Source organism: Mixophyes fleayi, chromosome 6 (genome assembly GCF_038048845.1).
Source record: "Mixophyes fleayi isolate aMixFle1 chromosome 6, aMixFle1.hap1, whole genome shotgun sequence".
Taxonomy (NCBI): Eukaryota; Metazoa; Chordata; class Amphibia; order Anura; family Limnodynastidae; genus Mixophyes; species Mixophyes fleayi.
Window position 1 is genome coordinate 200,967,475 of NC_134407.1, and position 24,832 is coordinate 200,992,306.

At 40.7% G+C, this 24,832-nt stretch overlaps 1 protein-coding gene across 6 annotated transcripts in view; it reads left to right on the forward strand.

Moving 5' to 3' along the window:
- The window catches only part of CEP112 (centrosomal protein 112), a 231,435-nt gene that overhangs the window by 2,666 nt on the left and 203,937 nt on the right, over positions 1 to 24,832 (forward strand). For all 6 annotated transcript variants that reach the window (XM_075178038.1, XM_075178043.1, XM_075178040.1 and 3 more), the window contains exons 3-6: positions 106 to 296; positions 1,424 to 1,575; positions 18,059 to 18,149; positions 22,873 to 22,950. In XM_075178038.1, the coding sequence (XP_075034139.1) occupies positions 106 to 296; positions 1,424 to 1,575; positions 18,059 to 18,149; positions 22,873 to 22,950 (512 nt within the window). The remainder of the gene's footprint in view (positions 1 to 105; positions 297 to 1,423; positions 1,576 to 18,058; positions 18,150 to 22,872; positions 22,951 to 24,832) is intronic.

Here is a 24,832-nt window from a genome sequence, read left to right on the forward strand (position 1 = left end):
ATCATTTGTTCCTAGTACAGGATTGGTGTCGCTATAATATCAGTCACATACATGAGTACAAGAGACCTTCACGAATATAAAGACAGTGTGTTTTCTGTTCATCAGACCGCCAGCGATGTGCCTTGTGGATTAAGAAGCTGTGTGATCCGTCAGGGGCCGGTACCGGAGTTACTGGGAGAAAGAACCGTAACTTGTACTCCAAGCTTCTGCTTCACATGCTGAAGTGTGGGGTCCTGGAGGGACCCTTCACCCACAAACCGGAAGAGGGCATGCTCAAAACCCTGCCCACGTACATGGTATGTAGTAAAATGTGGTTATACTGCCGATTCCCCCCCTCCCATCAGCCAGAATTGAAGGTTCTCTGGATTTCTGCAGACAATTGAGTATGTAGTGATCTAACAGGCTCATCTTTCTACCGTGGCAATTGTATTTTTTTAATTCTTGTCCTAGTCTGGTTAGTTATGTCCTCCGCACTTTCCTATTTGTCTATAAGTGCTGGGCCTTCTCTTCTGGGCTGTCAGTCTGGTGGGCCTGTGGTTTCCTCTCCAGCCCTTTTGTGTCTCCAGCTTCCTTCAGAGGCCCTATAGACTGGAATGTTTTAATAAGAAACGTCCTGCCACATGTTCCCATTTGGTGATAAAGGCTCAGCTTCTGTCAGTATCAGAAACTTCTGTAGACAGAACTTACTCATCCATTAGATTGCATGAGGCAAAGCTAGTTATGTAGATCTCCACTCAGATACAATGTATGACATCACTTTGCTTCCTCTGTGTATGAATCTGCAGCGCAGGTTTGCAAGTGCATCACTCACACTCCGCTGACTCAGATAGAAAAGCCGAAGGGATGAGTATTATAAACATCCGGTTCCTTAACTACTTCTTGTTGTGGAGAGAGTGATTAACTATAGCAAGATAACAAGTTGCCTGTATAAGCTGATCCTCATAACCAGCGGTGGTAATTATATATAGATAGTCCTACATCTTTATCATGCATCGTGTTCACAATAAATTCTGCAACACAACTGGGAGGGGCCAGGTGTTTGAGGACATGCTGAAGACAACCATATTATTTGAGTGCACCTGGTTCTCCTTGTGTTTGGCAAAACAGACCTAAAATCGGCAAGAGAGACCGTGTTGTCTATAAGCCTAGCTAATGAAAGCCACACATAGCGACATCTTCAACGGTTTAGTTACTGTGGTCTCCCCAGAGAGCGGTGCAGCGCTACTGTAAAATTGAGAACTGCAGTTTCCCTAATTGTATATCTTATTTAGATTCGTTTTTTAATAAACAAATGTTACAGTTGCCTTAAGTGTTCTATATTGTCATAAATATTTCTGCTGTCAGACTGGCTCCGGAACTCGGGGCTGTCGGACAGGTACTCTAGTTATTTACTATCTAACTGGGTTGTTATTCCATTCTACAGTCAATCTATTTTGATGAGCCCAATTCTGCGAGGTTTCAGAGCACTGGCACAGGGGGTTTACCGGACTGGGTTTTGGGAGAGCTGGATTTCAGAGAACCAAAAGCAAATGAGTCCTGGAAATTGTCATTAAAGGATGCCACTTCCCCAACCAGGTAAGAGGTGTAAAATGTGGTTTTATCTCCTTTCTACTCTCTCATCTCTTTTGTTAAAGCGTAGCTCGACCCATCCTTTGATTGTAACGATCAAATGGTAATATGATAATTACTGAATCCTTGTTATTTATATATTCTGTTGCTTTATGGCTGAAATCCAGCACTTCTAAGTACACCTTAAACATATATGATCTTTGTAGCAGGAACTGTCTTACCATTATCAAGTGATTTCTTTTCATCTGGGCTCCCGTTGATTTCTTACAAAAGTTCACTTGACATTTAGCATTTCTTTAGGCAATACTCATAAGTATAGATATTTTCTATCACAAGCAGAAAACATTAAATTAAAAATGGTTTGCAAATGTGTTAAATGACATCATCATCATTTATTTATATAGCGCCACTATTTCCGCAGCGCTGGACAGAGAACTCCCTCACATCAGTCCCTGCCCCATTGGAGCTTACAGTCTAAATTCCATAATTCCATAACACACACACACACACACACACGGACGGGTCCATTTGTCAGCAGCCAATTAACCTACCAGTATGTTTTTGGAGTGTGGGAGGAAACCGGAGCACCCGGAGTAAACCCACGCAAACACAAGAAGAAAATTCAAACTCCACACAGATAAGGCCATGGTTAGGAATCAAACTCATGAGCCCAGTGCTGTGAAGCAGAAGTGCTAACCACTAAGCCACTGTGCTGCCTAATCCATATGTATCCATAGTTTAAGGAAATAAACTGCATATAATTTATTCTACATTATCAGTCCATGAGAATATAGGAAAATGTTCATGTTTCTATAGCAGATCTGAATATACAACACTATATAGATCTCCACATGTATGTGACTAACTGGTTCCTCACACTGAGGCTGCCTGGCTGACCTGTGGCTCTCCATATGCTTGTGAAACTACAAGTCCCAGCATGCATTGCAAGTAGATAGCCAGCTGATAGCTGGCAGGGCATTCTGGGACTTGTAGTTTCATAAACACCTGCAGAGCCACAGGTTGGTCGTACCTGTCCTAGACTATGCAGTTTCTTGATTATTAGCCGTTTTCACAAACATTACATTTTGGGCGTCAGGAAACCTACACCGACCACCATAACATTTGTTGGATGATGTTTTGGATTATGCTCAGTAACCACAATTATGGTCTCCAGTGAGCTGAGGGGGTGCTGAATGATCCCTCTCTGATATCATATGGACTATCTGTCAGATCACGGTGTACCACATGACCACTGGTATTACAGCATGCTCTAGCTTCAGGTTAGATCTCTTGAGATCATGAAGCCTATTTTACAGCATGACAACACATGCTCTTGTAATAAAATATAAAGAGTTTCTTACTTATTAGGAAAATAAAACACACATGTATGAGCAGAAGCAATATATTTTGCCCGCATACATGGAACACAGCCATTACAAAGTAGACATGTTTGGTATCTTTAAATATATTTAAATTTAGAGCAAGGATGCCAGATATCCACACGTCCTTCTTTTTAGGCATCTCTCCCCAACAAGTCCCTGTGGGAGCAGGTATTGGCAATATACTTGTGTTTCTTCCTCTACTCTTATTGTACCTCAAATTTTGAGGACCTGACAGGACCTGCCGTCCCCTCTGGGAAGGGATAACATCCCGATGTGTCTGTTCCTTGCTCCCCGCACTATATAAGAGACGCTGCTTGTCTTTGAAGCACCATGATCCTTCTCTCTGTGTCTATGACCAGTGATTATTTCCTCCTCTGTCTCTGTCCCTGTCTCGATTACATGTCTTCACCACGCTGGACCCGCTTCTTATCCTCCCAGTCCCAGTGCGATTGGCAGCTCAGCACGCGGCTTCCTTTGACCTATCAGTACAACTGCGCTATTGTGGGATGCACAGACATATATATATATATATATATATATATATATATATATATATATACTGTGACTATATAGACATAGTATTCTTCCAGCCTTGTGCTATTATTTGGTTATAGGACTCTTCTGTGACATCTGATATCCTTCTACTTTACAGTGCTGTGTATATTGTCTCACTTATAAGCTGCTGTAAATAATATTTGTATAATTCAGTGATCATTAAGGAACACCTTACTGTTAATTATTATGGATATTAGAGGTCATATTGCAGTCCTTCTGCCGTCTTGTCTTTTTTATATAGAGTCCTAGAACTATTCCGTGTCTTATAATATCCTTATAATTTACAGTGTTTGGCACGTTATCCCATAAATTACTGGTCGGGTAATACTCTTCCAGCAAGAACACTGAGGGCTAGATTTCCTAAGCTGCGGGTTTGAAAAAGTGGGGATGTTGCCTGTAGCAACCTATCAGATTCTAGCTGTCATTTTGTAGAATGTACTAAATAAATGACAGCTAGAATCTGATTGGTTGCTATATCTAGCCCTGAATGTCTCCTAAGCTTTGCAGCTGGCACCTAGATTTCATACAATTGTTTTGAAGACCTGATTATATATTGTCAGGTTATCATGATCATTCGTCACTAACTTGTCACTTGTTCTTATATTTCTATGGGCATTTTTCTTTTCCTGTCTTGCGAATGTAGCTCTTTATCTGCGTGTAGAGAGCGCTGCTTAGTACTGTTTCTTATCGTCCTTGTCCATGGGTTTTGTCTTCAACATCTGCTGCTTTCAGCATCTTCCCTATATAATCTAAATAAAATAAAGCTATATTTATTCTAATATGCTGCCAATTGTAAAGTGCTACGGAATTTGCTGGCGCTATATAAATAAATGTGAATGATGAAAAGAAGTCTATGGGGCAGATTCATTTCCCCGCATTGTTCTATTACCGTTACTATGGTAATTTTAACTGCGAGCACCAATCAGCGTTGAAATGACTGTAGTAACGGCAATAATGTGCTGTTATTACCGTATTAACGGTAACAGAGCGTGGAATTGAATCTGCCCAAGTGTCCTGGGGAAAAAAACTGTAAATAAGTCACTGTTATAGACCAAGCAATTAAGAGAGGAGTTTCCACCTTAATAGAACTTTAATTTATTGTTTTACTTGACCTGAGGTGACTTTTACTCAATATATTGCTTTTTTTTTTTCATGTTCTCCTGTGCGTTTCAGACATGTCTTTTTAACATTAGTACAAAGCAGAGATTGCAGTTCAGCTGCTTCATTTCCAAGGACAATGGAAGTAGACAAGTCCACTGGGTGATATAAATACATGGCTGAAAAGCACAGTCTAACACAAAAAGAACAATGAAATCCAGTAGAAGGCGGACGACCCATTTACACGGTTATTCCCTCTAACATATGCTGCCTCTTCATGTGATATGTGGCCGTCTGAAGGGCAAAATCAGCCTCTAGCAGCAATATGGTTAGAAGAGGATGTAACTTGTTCCTATTACAGTATTACAAACGGAGCTAGATACTTACAAGTAACATAACAAATGGTGAGCTCAGAGACACAGACCTTAGCTAGTTCAATAATTCCAGCACTAACCCTGCTGTCTGTATAACATACTTACCCACTCTCCCGGAATTTGTGGGAGAGCCCAGACGTCCGGGAGAGCAAGCGATGCCTCTGCATCCCACCCACTTCCTAGTTGACCTAGTGATATGGGGCAAAATGACGCAATCCGCTGTACGCCGCCCTTCTCAGTCACAGTTCAAATCCTGGTGGAAACAGGAGAAAGTATGTAAGAGCTCCCAGCCCCTCAATGTCAATCTATCAGATTAGTGGACAGAGCTACAGAGATAATACGAAACTGTTGAGAGGAAGTTTGAGAGGAAACTTATTAGCCATTACCTGTCACCTGACAGAGGTTTATAATGGTTTACAGCCCCCTTGGAAATGTGTTCTGTCATACACTATATGTATTTTACATTATACAAAGACTCAGAGCATCTGGATTATTCTTTACTTTATGTATGGAATTAACTAGCTCTGTGTTAGGTAAATAAATGCTATATATGTAGCAATTTGTATCTTACAAATACACAACGCAATAAATTCACTAAAGGTCCTTGGCCTGATTAGTATATATGGAGAGTCAGTCCTATGTAATCCACTATTATCCGAGTGGGTGGATTCCCTAATTGGTAACAAGCAGTATCTCTATAGTTAGCAGGTGGAAGAGAGTCAATGAGATAAAGTCAATATTGATGTAGGACTCAGATACTTGTGTATGTGTCCCCCCACTACTTGTCCATGATCCGTGGTGCGGAGGGAGAGAATGTCCGCGCTACGAGTAGAGAAGGCTGCTGGTGATACGTTCTTTTGATAAGGTTGTGTATCGGGCTGGTGTGTGTTCTAGCTTGGGACGCACGTGGCTAGATCTGGAAGTGTTGCGATTGGCCAATGCGTTTAGTCACAGGGTACAGACTTTCTCAATGCTGGCGCTTTGGTCGAAACGTGATGCGGCAGCCAGTCGCAACACTTCCGAATCTAGGTCTGGGACACCGGACATTATATATATATATACATATATATATATATATATATATATATATATATATATATATATATATATATATATATATAATTATATATTTGAACAAACCTGTTGGTGCATACAGTGAAGCTGCTTGCAAGTTTCTATGTCAGATTCTTCAGTGATTATATAACATATACATATTTTCCATCTGTTCTGACATCAGTAGACATATCAGCGCAGCTGTAGAACATTATCATTATTTGTATTATTATTTCACTCTCTAGTTATAAAATGTAACCTATTTTTATTTTGTTACTGTATTGTGAATTATTTGCACGTTTTGCCCTTTTTTCAGGGTAGTATGTACAAATTTGGAGCCTTTAGGCACACAACATTTGGAGCACTCAGCCTCTCCCTGTTTGACAGCTACTTCTATTCTGTATGCTTGTCCGCCTGTCACACAGAACTATTGTGACGCTACCCTAATTCATATTCATCAGGGAAAAGCACCCAGTTATGTTATTTATTACCCATATTTAGTAACCACACAGCAGATTATTTTAATTAATGTTTTAGATCACGTTGATAATGGAAGAAGTTTGCCATACACCTGCCATTCAGCCTCTACTGCCCTTAGGCATAAGCCTACTGTGCCTAATGCCTAAATCCAGCCGCGCTTATAGATGGCGGTGCTCTGCTAAAGCGGAATGTTGCCCTGAACCAGTGTTCTTACATTCCTCTCTCCATCTTGCATGGTCTTATACCAGCACAACCTTGGCCTGACATACTCAAAAAAATGTAGAATATATAAAATGACTCGCTGTGTACAGATATTGCACACACTCCCTGTTTCCAGTAATTGGACATAGCTGACAGCTGTACGATAAATGAGACACTAGCGGGATCCATCCCGTGACCTGGAACATGGCTGATCACTTTTATATTGCTGGTTGCTCTGGCCTAAACTGAGGATGCTCAAACTCTTTGGATGTGATTAGTAGACTGTCTTCTATGAGACAGTGGTCAGTGGCTTATAGACTCTGAGGAAGGCCCTGGGTGTCAGCAACCATATCACATTGTGAGGCGGCTGTAATTCATTCATACTAAGAATGTGTTACTGAATTTTTAAAGGGGAAATCCCCCCCCCCCCCTTCTCCGAAGCTGGGAGTAGATTATAATATGTGACATATGTATGTTTTTCTAGTGAATAATTTATTGCTGCTTGGAACTGAAGTTTATCGCTGTCTCATAAATCGTACAGCCACTTTAAGTCATCCTTTGAAAAATCCCTTTGATGTTAAAAGATGCCCCCCTCTCTCTCTTTCTCTCTCTGTTTCATTTTTGATCACTGTGTAAAATTAGTTTATATTGATCATATTTTATGGTTTGTTTGTGAACTAACTCTTTACATCTCTTGTGCTCGCTCAGCGCATGCTTTAATGTGCCGCAATCTTCCATTGTGGGCTCACTATATTTCATTGTACATTTGTTACCCACACGAGAAGCAGATATTTGTATACGGATCAGACATAGAGGGGACATGACAATTAGGCCACATACACACACTTCCTTATTGTGCAGTGTTCCTGCTTATGTATAAATGATTAGGTTATGATTGGAAGATTTGAAGGCTCTCAGCGGGATTGTGGACAGTGTATCCCTACACGGAAACTGTTGGAAATTCAAAGGGGTCGGCTACACCAGAAGGGAAAGGAAAGCGCACTACTGTACTGTATGTGCAGATATATTTGATACAGAAGAATTGTTATTTGATCTGGCAAAATGAAGTAAATCATTTAGTAAGTCCAGATGGCATACATCCAAGAATTTTTAAAGAACAAGCCTCCTAATAAGGTGTATTGAGGTAATTAGGCCAATTTTTTTCAAACTTGTACAACGCTTTTTGCTGAGACCGGTATTTTTCCTGAACCACTAAAACATCTTCTCTAGATCCAGACTGTATGAATAATTACAGAGGCAGCAGAACCTCTGTTTCTAGAGAAGGTTGTTGAGCAAGTGGCTGCACCCAACTGGAAACCCGTCTGCAAACCCACCATATTTATAAATCGTTCCAGTCAGGATTCAGGAGACAACGTAGACCTGAAACAGCCCTGGTACGTGTGCTCTGATGGTAAGGGGCAGAGGTGATTGTTCCATCTAAACCAGGGGTGTCCAACCTTTTAGCTTCCCTGGGCCACATTGGAAGACGACGAGTTGGTTTGGGCCGCACATAAGATACACTAACAATAACGATAGCTGATCATCCAAAAAACCATAGAAAACATAGTTAACATATATATATATATATTACTTTTTTTTCAAATCCTCCTATACTTACCTTTCAATCGCCCTGTTCAAAAAATCCTCTCTAGTTATTATACTATAATCACGTTTTGTATTGTTTCGATGCAATATCAATAAAGTGCATTTAAGCCAGGCATTGTATATCAGGGTGCCCTGACCAGGCCTGCGGTACCTGACATATACATCACTGTGACCCCAAATTGTCACCTGTTTTGCTAATTACACCACTATGTTAGCTAAGGAATAACAACTTCTAATGGGCCAAAGAGAATAATATAGAATGCCTCATTAGTATTACAAGTAGAAGTATGTAGCAGGGAGATAAGGTCCATGATGCTCCAGGACCAGGTGACTTTTATTCACTGGTCAGCGTCCCTTGAAATAATAAAAAAAAATTCCCTTTAACTTACCTTTTAATCGGCTTGTTCTCCTGTTCTCTTCTCTTCTTTTCTACAATTCTGTGCTGCTGATTGTTCTTCTCGCGCGGGTGTCTCCTCTGTGCTGCGCATTTTCCATTAACAGCGCTGCCCCCTTGCCACAACCAAAACGCCTTCTGGGCCACATTTACAGGCATGCTGGGCCGCATGTGGCCCGCGGGCTGCTGGTTGGACAACCCTGATCTAAACCCTTCTGGACCTCTCTGCAGAATTTGATACTATGGACCATAGGACTCCATTAGGGCACCCGCAGAATTTCTGTGGCATGGATGGCACAGTCGTCTTGGTACAAATTGTTTGCTTGTGTGTATTCAGGAGTTCACTCATCTGCTCCAGTGCCCCTGTCATATGGTATCCGCAGGGCTCTATCCTGTCTCACATGGTATTTGCAGTATACATGGTACCACTGGGTGACATCAGGGCCAGGACTACCACTGCTATGCAGACAATACTCAACTGTACCTGTCCTTTGCTTTGGTACTAAGAACATTCAATCCTAAATGGCTGTTTAGCTGAGCTCCAGGAGAGGATGAGTATCAGTTGGATAAGATTGAATCCTAATAAAACAGAGGTTCTTATAATAGGAGCTCAATGTCAAATAACAAGATTGCTCTTGGGCCAACCAACTGGTCTTAAGTTTGGGGGCTCGGAGTTTCAAAACTCTGATCGTGTGCGAAATCTTGGTGTTGTCCTTGATTGTGGCTTAATATTTAAACATCAGATTTCAGCCATGATAAAATATTCATTTTCTCATCTGAGGAACATAGCCAGAATCAAGCATTTGATTTCCTCAGAAGATCTTCCTACACTCATACATGCATTTGTGTCCTCACACTTGGGCTACTGTAATGCACTCTACCTGGGTCTCCCAGGAAGAAGTGCACCACTTGCAGCTGTCACAGAGTGCCACAGCCAGGCTGTTAACTAATCTGCCCTGTTCCTGCCACATAGCACCCATTCTCTAATCCCTTTACTGTTTTCCTGTAAAATGGTAAATCTGTTTCAAGATTGGCTTATTGACATTCAAAGCCCTACACAACCAAGGCCCTAGATACTTGAATCAGCTTCTGATTACAAATACTCACACTTGCTCCCCTTCGCTCTGCAGATGACAGACTACTAACAGTATCTAGAATCCCCCATAGTTCATTTGGGGCTCAATCTTTCAACTTTGTGATTCCTACTCTCTGAAGTTTGATGCCTCGTACAGTCTGCAAGACCCTCAGTCTAGGAGTCTTCAAAAACATTCCAAAGACCTACCTGTAAACTCAAGAATTTAATTACTGACCCCTTATATTTTAGAAAAAAAACCTTAAATGCGTCTTTCTCTTTTCTGTACTCTGTTAATCCTTTATATGTTTATTTTGTATTGTGTTTTTTTAATCTGCATATGTAAAGCACTTTGAGTCTTATTTGGGAGTAAAGCGCTGTATACATAAAATTATTATTAGTGTGTGCAATGCCATTAACCAATCACCCTGCTCACAGGTATAATTCCATGTGATTGAAGAATGGTAATTTAGAGGATCCAGTATGGATTTGCAACTGGGAGATCATGTCAAACAAATCTACTGGACTTTTTTTTTTTTTTTAAAGGTGATAGACCATTTTGTATAAGTGGATATATCTTATTTAGATTTTAGCATTTGATACGATATGCTATAATAAATTAATTTCAGAAACTGAATATCCTTGGATTTGGCTCAAATATAGGGGAATGGATAACGGTTTGGCTAGAGGACAGGAAAACAGAGTGTTGTAGTCAGTGGTGAAAATTGAGATGAAGGTCTGGTAAGCAGTGGAATACCTCAGGAGTCAACCCTGGGTCCGGCGTTTCTTGAGATCCGCTTGTATTTGAATACGGGCGTATGTGCGTCCTAGTTACGTGCAGTTTTTTTTTAAAATGCAACTTGTATACATATTGTGTTCCTGCGTTGTTTTTGCAGACGATGCAAAGATTTGTAATAGGGTTGAAATCCTGGAAGGGGTAAAACAATTGCATAGTGATTTAGAGAAAATGGAGAAATGGATTAGAGCGTTGTATGCATAAAGGGGTGTTACACGTCAGTAACATTTCTTCAGTAGGCGATAGTGCAGTTTTGCATGGCTTCATTCTTTCATGGTACACCACTGTTAATATATGATAGTAAGGGTAGACCATGAACATGAGAATATAGGAGTACAGGTATAAATAAGTCAGATATTGGTTTAGTATGTCACTTCTCAATAAAAGTATAATTCACCTATTGGTCCATTTACAAAATGTCAACTTCTTTTGAAACATTCTTCTGTAATCCCTGGATTCTTGTGACACATTCAGCCTGTTATGGTGACGCATATATGTTGGGAGTCACTTCAGTGCTTGAATAAATGTGTATCTTTTTATTAAGCTCAATCAAATAATAATGCTACTTTATACTGTCTATTTTGTTTTGCGGAGAAAGTGGTTTCGGGCTGACATAAAAACTTTGATAAAAATGTTCTGAGCAAAATTAATGATGTATTTAACATTTCTGTATGATTTTTAGAGACCGCTCCGTGGCTAAGTGGTTAGCACTTCTGCCTCACAGTGCTGGGGTCATGAGTTCAATTCCCGAACATGGCCTTATCTGTGAGGAGTTTGTATGTTCTCCCTGTGTTTGCGTAGGTTTCCTCCGGGTGCTCCGGTTTCCTCCCACACTCCAAAAACATACTGGTAGGTTAATTGGCTACTATTAAAATTGACCCTAGTCTCTGTCTGTCTGTCTGTCTGTCTGTCTGTGTGTGTATGTTAGGGAATTTAGACTGTAAGCTCCAATGGGGCAGGGACTGATGTGAGTGAGTTCTCTGTACAGCGCTGCGGAATCAGTGGCGCTATATAAATAAATGATGATGATGATGCTAAAGAAACTAGGACTATTGCCTGTGACATATGTTTTTATGCTAAAATGAGAGAGGGAGGTAATAGCGAGGATGTTGCTTGTGAGAAAGGGCCTGATTAATCAGTGCACAGAAAACACACATAATTCGGGCTAAGCACGTCCGGATTCAACTATAAGCGGATCTGAAGAAACGTCTTGTTGGATACAGGTGTAGGTGTGCTCTGCATTTATGGAACTTGCCATATTGAGACACACAACACACTGCAGGATACAAACAATACACATGTGCACTATCCCAGCACAATGCACAGAAAAATATAAGTATTCCATTATTGTCACCTGTTAAATGTATAATCATTAAGGAAAAGTTGAAAAATAAGGAACACTTTTAAAAGAACCCCCCTCCCCTCCAAATAAATTTATCGCCATGTTTTTAATGCATATTGTATATAAAATGACTCTCTACAGTTGCTTCTACTTGCAAATGCATGTTGTGGCATCGTTAACATCAGCACTCACATCTGCCCTATGACAGGTGCAAGTCCGCAGCTTACAATAAATCGAAGGCTGACAGAAGTGTCCTTTGCTTTCGAAGATGAATTGAACATACCTGCGTTCACTGGCATATAGTCCCTTTCACACAGGGCCTGAGATTGGGACTTGATGTTTATGGTTCTTAAGTACTGGGCGGGGGACGAAGATGTAAATCTAAAAGGATATGGGAGAGTAACAAATTGTCTTGTATGCCTGTGTGTGCTGTTGTTAATATGGTGAGTTGTGTTACCACATCATGTGTATTTCTGTGTTCAGACTATGTATGAAGGTATCTGTGTGCTAGTGTGTGTATTACTGCACTGGGTGTATCAGAGGAAAATAACAGGCAGGAAGCGACTCCTTTGCAGAGCAGCTGCTTCCTGGGAGGCAATTTTGCTCCCTGTACTAATTGTAATATAATTGTATCTTTCTCTGTCTACCACTGTCTTATGAATGCTTCTGTTTTCCTTTTATTAACCTTAAGCAGTATTTCATATGTTACATTCCAGGTATATTGTCACAACAAGACCCACCTGGGCATGTGGGTGGGAAAGGATTAATCAAAACAAAACACCTGTCTAAATTGACTAAAATACCCCCCCCCCCCATAAAATTTCTCACACTCCCTATTAAACACAAAGTCCTTTTACCACTAGGATTTAGTTCAAGAGTCTAGGATCTCTTCAGTTACTTCCTTACAGATCACAAAATGGAATCATAACATAATTTTAAAAAAAACCGACAAGCAATTACCTGAATAAATGCATAAACCAAGCCTATCTGACATGTGAATTCTTTAAGAACACAAAGAAAGAACATTATTAAATGAGATTTAAGATGACAAAATATCCTAATACTTATGGAATAAAAATGATAATTAGAACTTAACATACAGAAATATCAATGCCAACCAGTTTCTTTAAGATAAAACAAAGTAAAACATAAGAATTGCACTCATACTCTTTGTGTACTGTGCCATCTGGGGAAGGCTAGAAAGTATGGACAATTGTTAGTAGAAGACTTATGGTATTCTAATCTGTTTTACGACCATCTTTTTGCACTGTTGTCCAAAAAACAGTTCTGCTGGAACACAGCAAAGATACAGCATTAATTACACGAAACATGGTATGATTTTTTTGTTCACATATACATATGAAACAGGATTATGGTATATTGATTCCTTGGAGAGATGCATTGTCCCTATTGGTTCCTAAAGGCACCTGTATATGTCATTGACACATTATCTGACTAGCTCCAGTGGTTTCAAATTTATGTATAGGTTTTCTTAAAAAACGGATTATGGAAAGTTATTGCTTTGATCCATTATGTTTTCCATAAAGATTATACACTGAAGTTAGAGTGACTCATATATGGTCATTTCTAGCCAATGGAATTTTTGGCAAGCTTTAATGATCTGTGGGGCTCTTAAGTGGGTAATAGGACATCACTGAATAAACAATCAGGCCCCTGAAGCATGTCTCTCTCCTCCATCAAAATTAATTAACTCCTGTTTGCTTACACACATTGGTACTGCAAGACTGGTATCTAAAGTACATTCAGATTTTAAGATATATCATCACCGCACTGATATATTGTTTTACTGCAGTTTCCTTAAAATAGGTATTTCTTTATATTGGGTGACAATTAGAACATTTTTTCACATGCTGCAACACAAGTATTATTGAAAAATCAATTTTTTTCCTCTTTTGTCACTCTTCAAACTGTTTTAGTGGTGTGTATAATTGCACATTGCTGATTAGATGTCAAAATAATAAAGTGTAGGGGCACAGGCAGAAACTAACTGCATTTTAAAGATATAAAATAGATTTGGAAATAATAATGGGTGTATGCAGAAAGAGGATTTTCATGGAAAGGATTCAGTCAAATTTATAAAACTCATTTTTGGAAAAGTTTTGAAAGAACAGCCCTGGTTTTTAAAAAAATATCCAATATTTGTTTCACATCATCCTTTCCAGCTTCCTCTGCCTCTGGGGAACAAGTATCTTGTTTCTTCTCAAAGTGTATTCTACTTTTTCCCCACATTCTTAGAAGGTTTTAATGCATTAATGTGTCCACTAGATGGGGCTCTCCTCCTACTTAAATCATGCCTAACACAGTCACTACAATCCCAATGCACTGGTTGACAATGAGACTCGTTTGTGTGAGTGTGACCTATTCATATCTATGTAACAGTGTCCTATTGGAATCATTTACACTTGATTGATTTTGTCATTTTTACACTTTGCTCCCCCAGTGGAGTTTATACTCACATACACACACCGCAATTTAGTCAGAAGCAATTTAAGGATTTAACTTGGCAAATAAAACCGGTCATAGAACTTGGACAAGATGCTGATTAGGGACAGTTCTCTACACCTAGAGTGTTTTTGTGCAGTTATATTTGTTGTCTGAAATTGCAGCATATGTTTATTTAATGTAATTGCTCCCAGTACATCTGCAGAGAGTGCCAGTCGCAGAATATTACAGCCTCTTTCACACTTGTGGTTTCTACACTGACCTGGCAGCACTGATAAGCCTTGGACACTGATGTGACTTATTGAAGTAATAATCTCATTTCCATGCATGTCTAGACTGCTAGGGAATTGCAGGTCACCCAACTGAACATTTACGTCACGTGGCAATGTTATTCAGGAATAGAATAGACCATGCATTAGTCCGTCTAGATCACAAGTTGGAAAATTGCTCCATCTCGTGTGGAACCATAAATCCCAGCATGCCTTGCTACCCTTGGGGTCTTGTGGGTCTACATGTATCTTATGCAAAAAAAAATAAAAAAATCCAGACACATGTCCATCATCATCATCATGTATTTATATAGCGCCACTAATTCCGCAGCGCTGTACAGAGAACTCATTCACTTCAGTCCCTGCAAAATTGGGGCTTACAGTCTAAATTCCCTAATTAACCTACTAGTATGTTTTTGGAGTGTGGGAGGAAACCGGAGCACCCGGAGGAAACCCACGCAAACACGTTGAGAACATGCAAACTCCACACAGATAAGATCATGGTTGGGAAATGACCCCAGTGCTGAGAGGCAGAAGTGCTAACCACTAAGCCACCGTGCTGCCCCAATGTAAAGTAGTTCCTTAGTGTTTCAGTGTTACTACTGGTTTATGCAAAAATGGTCATGGGGTGTTTACTTTTGTTTATTTTTAAATTTTTGGATGGCCTCATCCCCCTCCTGGGGAAAAAAAAAATCATCTTCCTAATATACCCTAGAAATTATCTTTCTTTTCCACTACCATGGGCCTCTCCCTCTTCATACATACATCGATAGTTTGTCAACAAAAAAAAACTGGTGTTGGAGAAACTGTCTGGAAAGTACATCATATATTGTAGCGTGGTATTTAGAATTAAAGATGATCATTATTATTAGTATTTATATAGTGCCAGCATACTCCGTGGCAATTGGGAACAAGCTCAGTACTATAAGATGACTGGATATTAACAAATAAACAAAGGTAAGAGGACCCTGCTTGCAAGCTAACGATCTATAGGAGCAGAGGAGTTTGCTTTGAGGATACCGGACATTCGTGTAGCTATTTTGCCCACTCAGTGCTAGTTGGTCAGCCTGAGGCCGCCTTATGTACTGCCTTAGGGGTACCCAGTACCTCTGTGACTGCTGAATCACCTAGGCAAAGACTACCGGAAAAATACAAAAGCACTTTTATTTTATATCAAAAATAGCTATCTGTATTTACAAAATCACACAGGAATACAAGACAATTTACAATAGCCAGGGATTCACCACAACGAGATCTTATTAGACTACTCTACCCAACCCTAAAGGAGATATAGTCACCGTTCCTCTTGAGCGCTCTCCTGACCATCTAGACACACCGTTCATTTATCTGCCACAAGCAAAGGACCAAAGCCAATGTTCTCCTGCTTCTTGCTGCTCCACAAAGTAGTAAAGTCCACGGTGGCTCAGAGGATCCAATCCTCATTGCTGGATTGGTCATATGTGCCTCCCCCGTCAGGTTACAAATGGCACCCTGCGGAGAGGAGCTGAGTGCAGTCTGGCTAAAAATGGTGAGGACCAGTGGCCATTTGTTGAGCCATAAAAGCTAAATCACTTAAGTCCAATCCCTGATTTAACCAGTGAGTGTCTTTTTGGGCAAAAGTGGCTCTCCAGCGGATCGGGACTAACTGCTCAACATGGCCGACCACTAGAGGAGGAAGTCCCGCAAAGTCTTTAGCCAACGGTTGGCGCAACTCCTCTGGCTGCCCCTCTAAGCCCAGGTGAATAGCTCTCTTCAGGAATATGTTATCTAGTGGTATCTACAGAACTTGGCGACACTTAATAACAGTAATACAATACATGTGAAAACATACCATCACTATATGAATGCAAAACAATACTATAATATGCGCAAGAGCTTTTAACCTACTGGAATGTTACTGAATGTGTCTCCTCCCTCACATTTGCATATAGTGTTGCAAGCATTAGGAGAGGGATAATGCAAATTAACTAAATAGTAATTTCTGAAATGCCTGCCTCTTATAATAATTATTATTAGTTTTTATTTATAGAGCGCCACTAGGTATCCGTAGCGCCGTACAGGGACAGACAGAATCACAGTACAGGTTGAGACAGCACGGTACAGTTAAGAAAAAGCACAGTAACTCGGAAGCTCAAAGTACAGCTAAATGACAGGCGAGAGCTCCCAGTGGGGTAGAGAGAGGGGTAGAAGGGCAGAAGGACCTCACGGAAGAGGCAACAAGCTGGAGAGCAGAGTTAAAGTGGTGGAGAACAGGAGGAGAGGAGGCCCTGCCCGAAGGAGCGTACAATCTAAGGGGAGGGTAGGACGGACAAAGACGCAAGGGTAGGAGGAGGAAAGGGGGAGAACGGAGGCTAAGGCGGGGAAGAGGGGAGGAGAGGAGAACGACGAGGAGGGTGGTAAGTGGGAGACTGGAACGAGGGCAGATAAGTAGGAGACTGGAAGGCTTTTAGGAAAAGGTGGGTTTATAAGGCCCGTTTGAAGCTGGACAAGTTGGGGGATGTTCTGATGGAGCGAGGGAGCAGGTTCCAGTGGAGGGGGGCAGCGCGGGAAAAGTCTTGGATGCGAGCGTGGTATGAGTGTGTACACACACTATTGGTATAATATACCAATAGTGTGTGTACACTGCCAGTGTAGTTATCCTGATAGATGCTCATTGAGATAAAAGCATCATCATCATTTATTCATAGAGCGCCAGCAAATTCCATATTGCTTTACAATTGGCATGAAATTTTATGCATGGTCCACAGAATGTCTTATTGCAAAATATACTGTAAACTTTGTTTAAATACAGCTATATTCTTTCTTTTTGTGATTTCCTAGTGCTGTAGGGACAAGAAACATTTCTAATAACTGTAATAACGACATGAGTCTTGGCACATGCACCCAGGATGAATAACGTTCGTTTCCCTTTAAGTCTTGTCCGGCGTGTTTGGGCCGCAGTAAATTACTGTACAGCCAATGTTTGAAGTAAGCCGTCTCTTTTGTGTAAGATAATCATAAAAGCTTTATTATCAATTTGGCGCTGGTCTCTTGTACAAACATAGCGGTACAGGCCCCGTGTAGTGAATGGTCCCAGGAGGTGCATGGAGCTCGCTCCCAGCACTCCGCTTTTGGCCCAGCCAAGAGTATCCCTCATGACTTGTTTATGTAAGACATACAGGAATTTTATCAGCATCACTCTTCTCCCTTACTGGCCTTACATGAATCATGAGCGATATACACTTCATAAAACACACTGAAATGTTCATGTGCTTTGCTAAGGAGTAGTAGACGTAGGGAATGGATCTGTGAGGAGGTGGGAAGAGAATAGGAAACTGATTCTCTTTTTATATTCTTTCGTTGCTGCTTTTTGTAACATTTCTGAAAACATTAGTATATGTGTAATATATTGAACTTGTTTCCTAGGCCCAGATATTCGTACAGCCAGAAAGTGGCATCACGTTCCCTGAGCCCGGCACACAGGTCTGGTGAGGACCCGATGGCGCTTCTACACAATGTAAGACCCCCGGTTATTCTCTTGTCTCTTACAGATTAAGGTGGTGCTAGTGTTTGTATTCTCTAATGAGACCCTTTATAAACCAGAGTAATAATGGTTTAGTGTTTCTTTAAAGTAGACAATGGTAGTCCATATACATCCATGGACAGGGCTGTATTTGCCTTATAATGACATGTTCGTCATCAGAATACTGTTTATTGACATGGTCAAGGAAGGTGAGGGACAGCCAAAAAGCCTTGGAGGACTTTATCTGGCCCACAGGCCTCCAGTTGGACAATCCCGAGAGCTTTACAAAGAGAATTGTATACTCCGAGAGCTCCTGTTACCTGGACATAGATGGAGCAGTCATGACAATGCACATGGACTTCAGTGTGGTCCTAGTGGAATAATAGGTTGCATCCTGATGACCACAAAATGCATTGTGTATGTGACAGGTACGGTTTAAAGGGCAGCTAAACTCATAATGCAAGTTGGTGCTTTTGAACAAGCTACTACTGACACACACACACACACACACACACACACACACACACACACACACACACACACACACACACACACACACACACACACACACACACACACACACACGTAGACGGAGGTTGCTGAAACAGACGTGATATAAAACAATATCATGGTGGGTGCATCTGTCACACGCTCATAACAAACGCGCATTGCAGGTGGATTATATAGCATACAATGGCTGATAACAGAAGATAGTAGCTTTCAGGGATTTATATAGCTCTGTTTCACACGGTCTTAAGAACATTTCTAAATGTTGGCTAATGCCTTGATGATGATATAAATCAGTCTGCTCCTTCATATATAGGGTCAGATTTAATACAGCGTGCGATGCTGGATGCGGTTATTGCTGCCTATTACGGTAAGGAATCTCCGCTCTTTGCACCTCTATGGGACGCGAGGGAAAATGTGTCAGAACATGGAGGCAGTGTGTTTCTCCAGGGACCGTTCCAGAGACACATTGAGGGTTTGATTCTCCCCCATAGAATGTGTCATTTATATTATATGCTGAAAATGAGTCGGTGACATGAGGGATGAGCTCAGATACATGCACAGTTTATTAACCCATTGTTTCCTGTGTGAGTAGAGTGTTTGTAGTAACTGGACTCGTACATTACTCACATCACCATAACCATCACGATAGTGTCACGTTGGTGATTAATTTGCTGCAATTCAGTAAAAATGGCAAAGAGCTGTTAATAACTGTAGATTTGTTCCCAGAGGTACCCATTAGGTGGAGGATATCAAAGCAGTGACTTGTTCCTTTTCCCGGTTTTGCTAAAGGTGACCACTCTTGATGATGATGGACCATTACGCGGTGCACAGAGCGTATTCACCGCTGTTAAACCGCGATTTGTTGTTGCTTTGTCTTCCCTGAGGGCCGGAGTCCTTAAGGAACGTATCTGTCTGTTTAGAACGTATCGCTCACAAAAATCACACTGCCCAGGCTCAGAACCGGGCGCTACGCAACAGAACGGAGCTACGTCCAAGTCAGCTCGAAGCGCAAACAACACTTACTGCAGCCTACAATTTAGGGGCGTGAAATGGGGTGGGGAATGGGCGGATTGGGTGGAAGGGTGTTCCCATGAAATCACCTTTAAGTCGGGAGCACACAGAAGTACGCTGGTTTTCTGCTGTATCTTTTAGTCCAATTGGGGGGCTAATTTATGTTCCGTATCCTAGTGCTGACGGCTGAGTATCTATGCAAAACTTGTGTTTGCAATCGGGAGCAACTGTAACAATGTATTTTATGTAAAGTAGACACCAAGAGCAGCCTAATAAAGGTTCTTCCAAGTGGAAAAAAATGTATAACTTTTTTTAATTTATATTTGTAAAATTTCGATTTTTAATCATAAATTACTATATTATTGACAGGTAACATTAATTGCTTATATTTTTTTTTTCTGTGTGTTTTGAGATTTTATATTCCACATAGGTATTGTACGTATCTTGCTGTGTCTGCTCTATTACAGCAGCATTAACCTACACCTGTATTCATCAACGCACGTATCTTTAGGTCCATTCCTTGTTGACTTAGGTAGTATGCAGAGCCGATTTACGTGCAGTTTAAAACGCACAATGAGCTCAGTCTGCGAACCTTAATGACTCAGGCCCTGAATGTCCAAAACTTAACAATGAAAAAAAACAAAAACCCCATTATTTCAGTACTGGAAAATGATTGCTCATCAAAATAAAGTCAACAATTTTTTTTCTCTGCGTAAACCTGCAGCTGATAAATTGTCGGTGTAACACTAGCCTTAGGGATCTTTTTACTGTAGTGACAGGTTGTGAGATTAATGAATCATCTTTAATCATCTTTAATATTAAATGACCGCAGTTTTACTGTTCTTACATCTGACCAGTATCGGGATCTTCCTCTTCAAAGAAAAGTTGGTTACATTATCTGTCAAACAATGTCATGAAAGTTGTGTTGTTGAAAATCTGTAACTAGTACACCAAGGATCATGGGTCTGTGTACAACATTTCCGCAGTGCAATGAATCATTGATCATGGCTCATTCCGTCTCACACGGCCCGCTTGGACAACCACCTCTCATCACCCTTACGCTATCTTCCACATGTTCCCTGTTCCTGTTACAGCTTTCAACACGATGTACAAACACCACAATAACCACATGCAACAGGAGAGGGCGAACAGCTGAGCGGGCCAGTTATCAGAGGCATAAAAATAATACTTTTCACAGCAGAATCCAAAATACTCTCCATGCCAGAGAATTCCTGGAAAAAGAAGATTAAAGAGAAGTTCTAGCAGAGGAATATTTTTCCTTTAAATAGATCAGACAAGCTCGCACATTAGCCTGACCTCCGACCTTACTTTTATCAGTCTCTGCCAGCTTTTGTTTTCCCAAGTACGCCAGGAATTTAAGACGGAACCACAAGCCAGCAACGGTTAACGCTGTTCCAGGAGGGGTGGTGGTGGGGGGATTGTAACTCTATTGAGATGATAACACAAACAAACAATACATATTCCTAGATCCAGCTATGTGGAGATTTAAGGGAAAGTCAGATATGTCTTTCATGTTCCAAAGCATGCCAAGTCCCTTGTATGTATCATAGACCACCACAGGCATCCACTCATTGTACCTGGGCAGATCAAAGCGTATTGTTCCGCCAGTCATAAAAATGTACAAAGCATTGCTGGAAAGCCGGACAATGGCATGAAAGCCGCATCCATACAGTAACAATAACAAGTGTTTGTGTGCGCCATGTGCTCAGGAAGTGAAGGTGTAGACACCTGTCATTCCCTCGCACAACAGCTGGAGGGCTCTAAGTTTTATCATTACATCCTAATCTGTCACCATGAAATGACAGCGGCTTTATACTAATACACTACTGTTATTTATTTATCGCTACTTATAATAGGATGTATATAAAATACATGTATACCAGAGAGAGGACAGCATGACTCTAGGTTCAGAGTGTTTGGGTGACATTTAATATCCTCACACAAAACACTTAGTACAAGCAACGATGTAGAAATCATAGGGGATTTCTGGTGCAGAATAGTGTGTGACTATATGTTTTGCTGAAAAATTCTAGAAAAAATGTAATGGATCTAAGTTAATCTGTATATAAGGGAGGTGGAGGAGACACATTCAGCAGACTTTCTTGTACTGTGAAAAGAAAGTGGGCTCCTGACACTGTATGTAAATGAGGGGGAGGAGACAGATTCAGCAGCATTCTAGTACTGCAAAAAGAAAGTGTCTTTAGCTTAAATGAGTTGGAGAAACAAATTAGATACATAGAAAAAAAAGATGGCTCCTGACATTGTATGTAAATGAGAGGGAGGGGGACAACAGATTCAGTGCCATTCTACTAGTATAAAAGAAAGCTGGCTGCTGACACTGTATGTAAATGAGAGGGAGGAGACAACAGATTCAGTGCCATTCTACTAGTATAAAAGAAAGCTGGCTGCTGACATTGTATGTAAATGAGAGGGAGGGGACAGATTCAGTGTCACTCTACTAGTGAAAAAAAGAAAGCTGGTTCCTGACACTATGTAAATGAGAGGGAGGAGACAGATTCAGTGGCATTCTACTGGCTCCTGACACTGTATGTAAATGAGAGGGAGGAGACCGATTCAGTGCCATTCTACTAGTGAAAAAAAGAAAGCTGGTTCCTGACACTATGTAAATGAGAGGGAGGAGACAGATTCAGTGGCATTCTACTGGCTCCTGACACTGTATGTAAATGAGAGGGAGGAGACTGATTCAGTGCCATTCTACTAGTGAAAAAAAGAAAGCTGGTTCTTGACACTATGTAAATGAGAGGAAGAAGACAGATTCAGTGGCATTCTACTGGCTCCTGACACTGTATGTAAATGAGAGGGAGGAGACCGATTCAGTGGCATTCTACTGGCTCCTGACACTGTATGTAAATGAGAGGGAGCAGACAGAGTTAACAAATATTCCAGTATAATAAAGAGAGGTTTTTACGTGGCAACATGGATTGCTGTGTAAATCTTTATTCCCTTATAAAAAGAGAGGACTTTTACTTTACGGCGGGTATTTTATAATTGTTATTATTTTCCACGTCATTATTATTACTATTATAATTTTTATTATTATTATTATTATCATTTACTTATAATGGAAGTGTCAGTGGCTGCATGCATTTATAGATGTCAGTAGTCATGGCGTCCCTCTGATGTGTAATATGTGTACTTGTGTCTCTGGGTTTAGGGCGATCACGCTAAAAGACCCTTGGCCAGCCTTGATGACAGCGACCTGGAAGCATGTCTGAGCAGCTGGAATCTCGGGGTAATGTACAGACGCGATAGTATAATCTACTTCTATGTATTTATATCTACTTTCCTGTACTTTCATATTCAGTTTTCATCTGGTGGTAGCCAGCATTATAATAATCCATATAAACCACTAATACCACTTTCATACTGCCGCCCCTGCAATATCCAGGGTTTTTGAAGCCGGGTTTTTGCAGGGTCTCGGAGCGTCCCAGCTCAGAAACACCATTCATACTGCACCTCGGACCCGGGAATTTCCCGGGTTGACCCCATTCATACTGCATAAGTCTGTGCCCTGCCAATTTGTGGGAGTCCTCACCAGAGCACTTTTCATTGGCTGAAAGCTGGACGGGAATTACCCCTCGATATGACCCGGCATTTTTCACTTGTACCATTCATACTGCACCAACACCCGGGTCGTTTGAGCTCGCCCCGGGAAAAACCCGGGATTTTGGTGCAGTATGAATGGGGTATTATAGCTACAGAATAGAGAACTTCAGGGATCACTGAATGAACTATCTGCAGCTAAATCTATAACCTAATACTGATAAGAATACAGCCTCTCAGTTTGCGGGGAACTGTCTTACATCGCAGCCTCAGTGATATCTATTTTCTAGTGAATTGATGGGCAACGTTCTTTTATCAGTTCAACCTACTAAATGGCGGCTGCCTCTCGTACCCCTTAAATACAGGCTGTGTCACTGGGCAATACATCTGGGTGACTGCTGTCACTCTACATTTAGATCAAGAACATAAGAGTCATTAAGGAAAGTAAAGCAAAAAAAAAAAAAAGGAGTAACTTTGCACCTTGGCAAAACCATGTTGCTTTGGAGGGGGAGGTAAATTTAAAATGTGGGGACAGATTTATAGTTGGGGTAGAGCATGTCCTAGATTAACTTTAAATTTCACTGTAAAAATCAAGGGCCTGATTCATTTAGGATCTTAACTTGAGAAACTTCTTATTTCAGTCTCCTGGACAAAACCATGTTACAATGCAAGGGGTGCAAATTAGTATTCTGTTTTGCACATAAGCTAAATACTGATCGTTTTTTCATGTAGTGTATACCCAGCTTTAGTGTAAACTATAAGAATATTGCTAGTTGTCTCTAACACTTGCACCCTCTATGTGGTCACATGCCCCAACTCCTCAGGAGTTTCTGCACCTCACCGGCGAATCCTCCCTACATATGGTCACAACTCTCCGCATTTCTCCATGTTTTATACTCTAACTACAATGACCAGAACAAACCAAGGGCTAAATTTACTAAGATGCGGGTTTGAAAAAGTGGGGATGTTGGCTATAGCAACCAATCAGATTCTAGCTTTCATTTATTTAGTACTTTCTACAAAATGACAGCTAGAATCTGATTGGTTGCCATAGGCAACATCCCCACTTTTTCAAACCCGCATCTTAGTAAATATAGCCCCAAGACTTCAACTCTGTCTAGATTGTGAATACCGCGTTTACATATAATATCTGTCATACCGTTTTGCAAAATATAAATACTTTATATTAGATATATCTAGTTTACAAGTAGCTGTTATTTGTACTTTACGTGATCATGTGGGAGTAAGACAATTGGAGAGAGACTGTCATGTCTGTGTATATTTGTGTGTATTAAGGCACATGTTACACAACAATGGCTGCACTTATTAGCTGTGCAATGTAAGGAAATAATGGTCAATGTGCGCAACACACTGATTGGTCAGTTTTCATGAATACTGTGATTATAATATAATGGTTAATAATAATTACCTACAATATCCTCTCTTGCATCACTTGAACAATGAGTCAACCTCCAAGTATCCTCTGATTTCCAGAAAAAGGACAATTGTTCAAATATTTGGGGACCCTTTAAATCTGGCCCATAGATTAGGGTTAGACCTTGAAGTTTAAG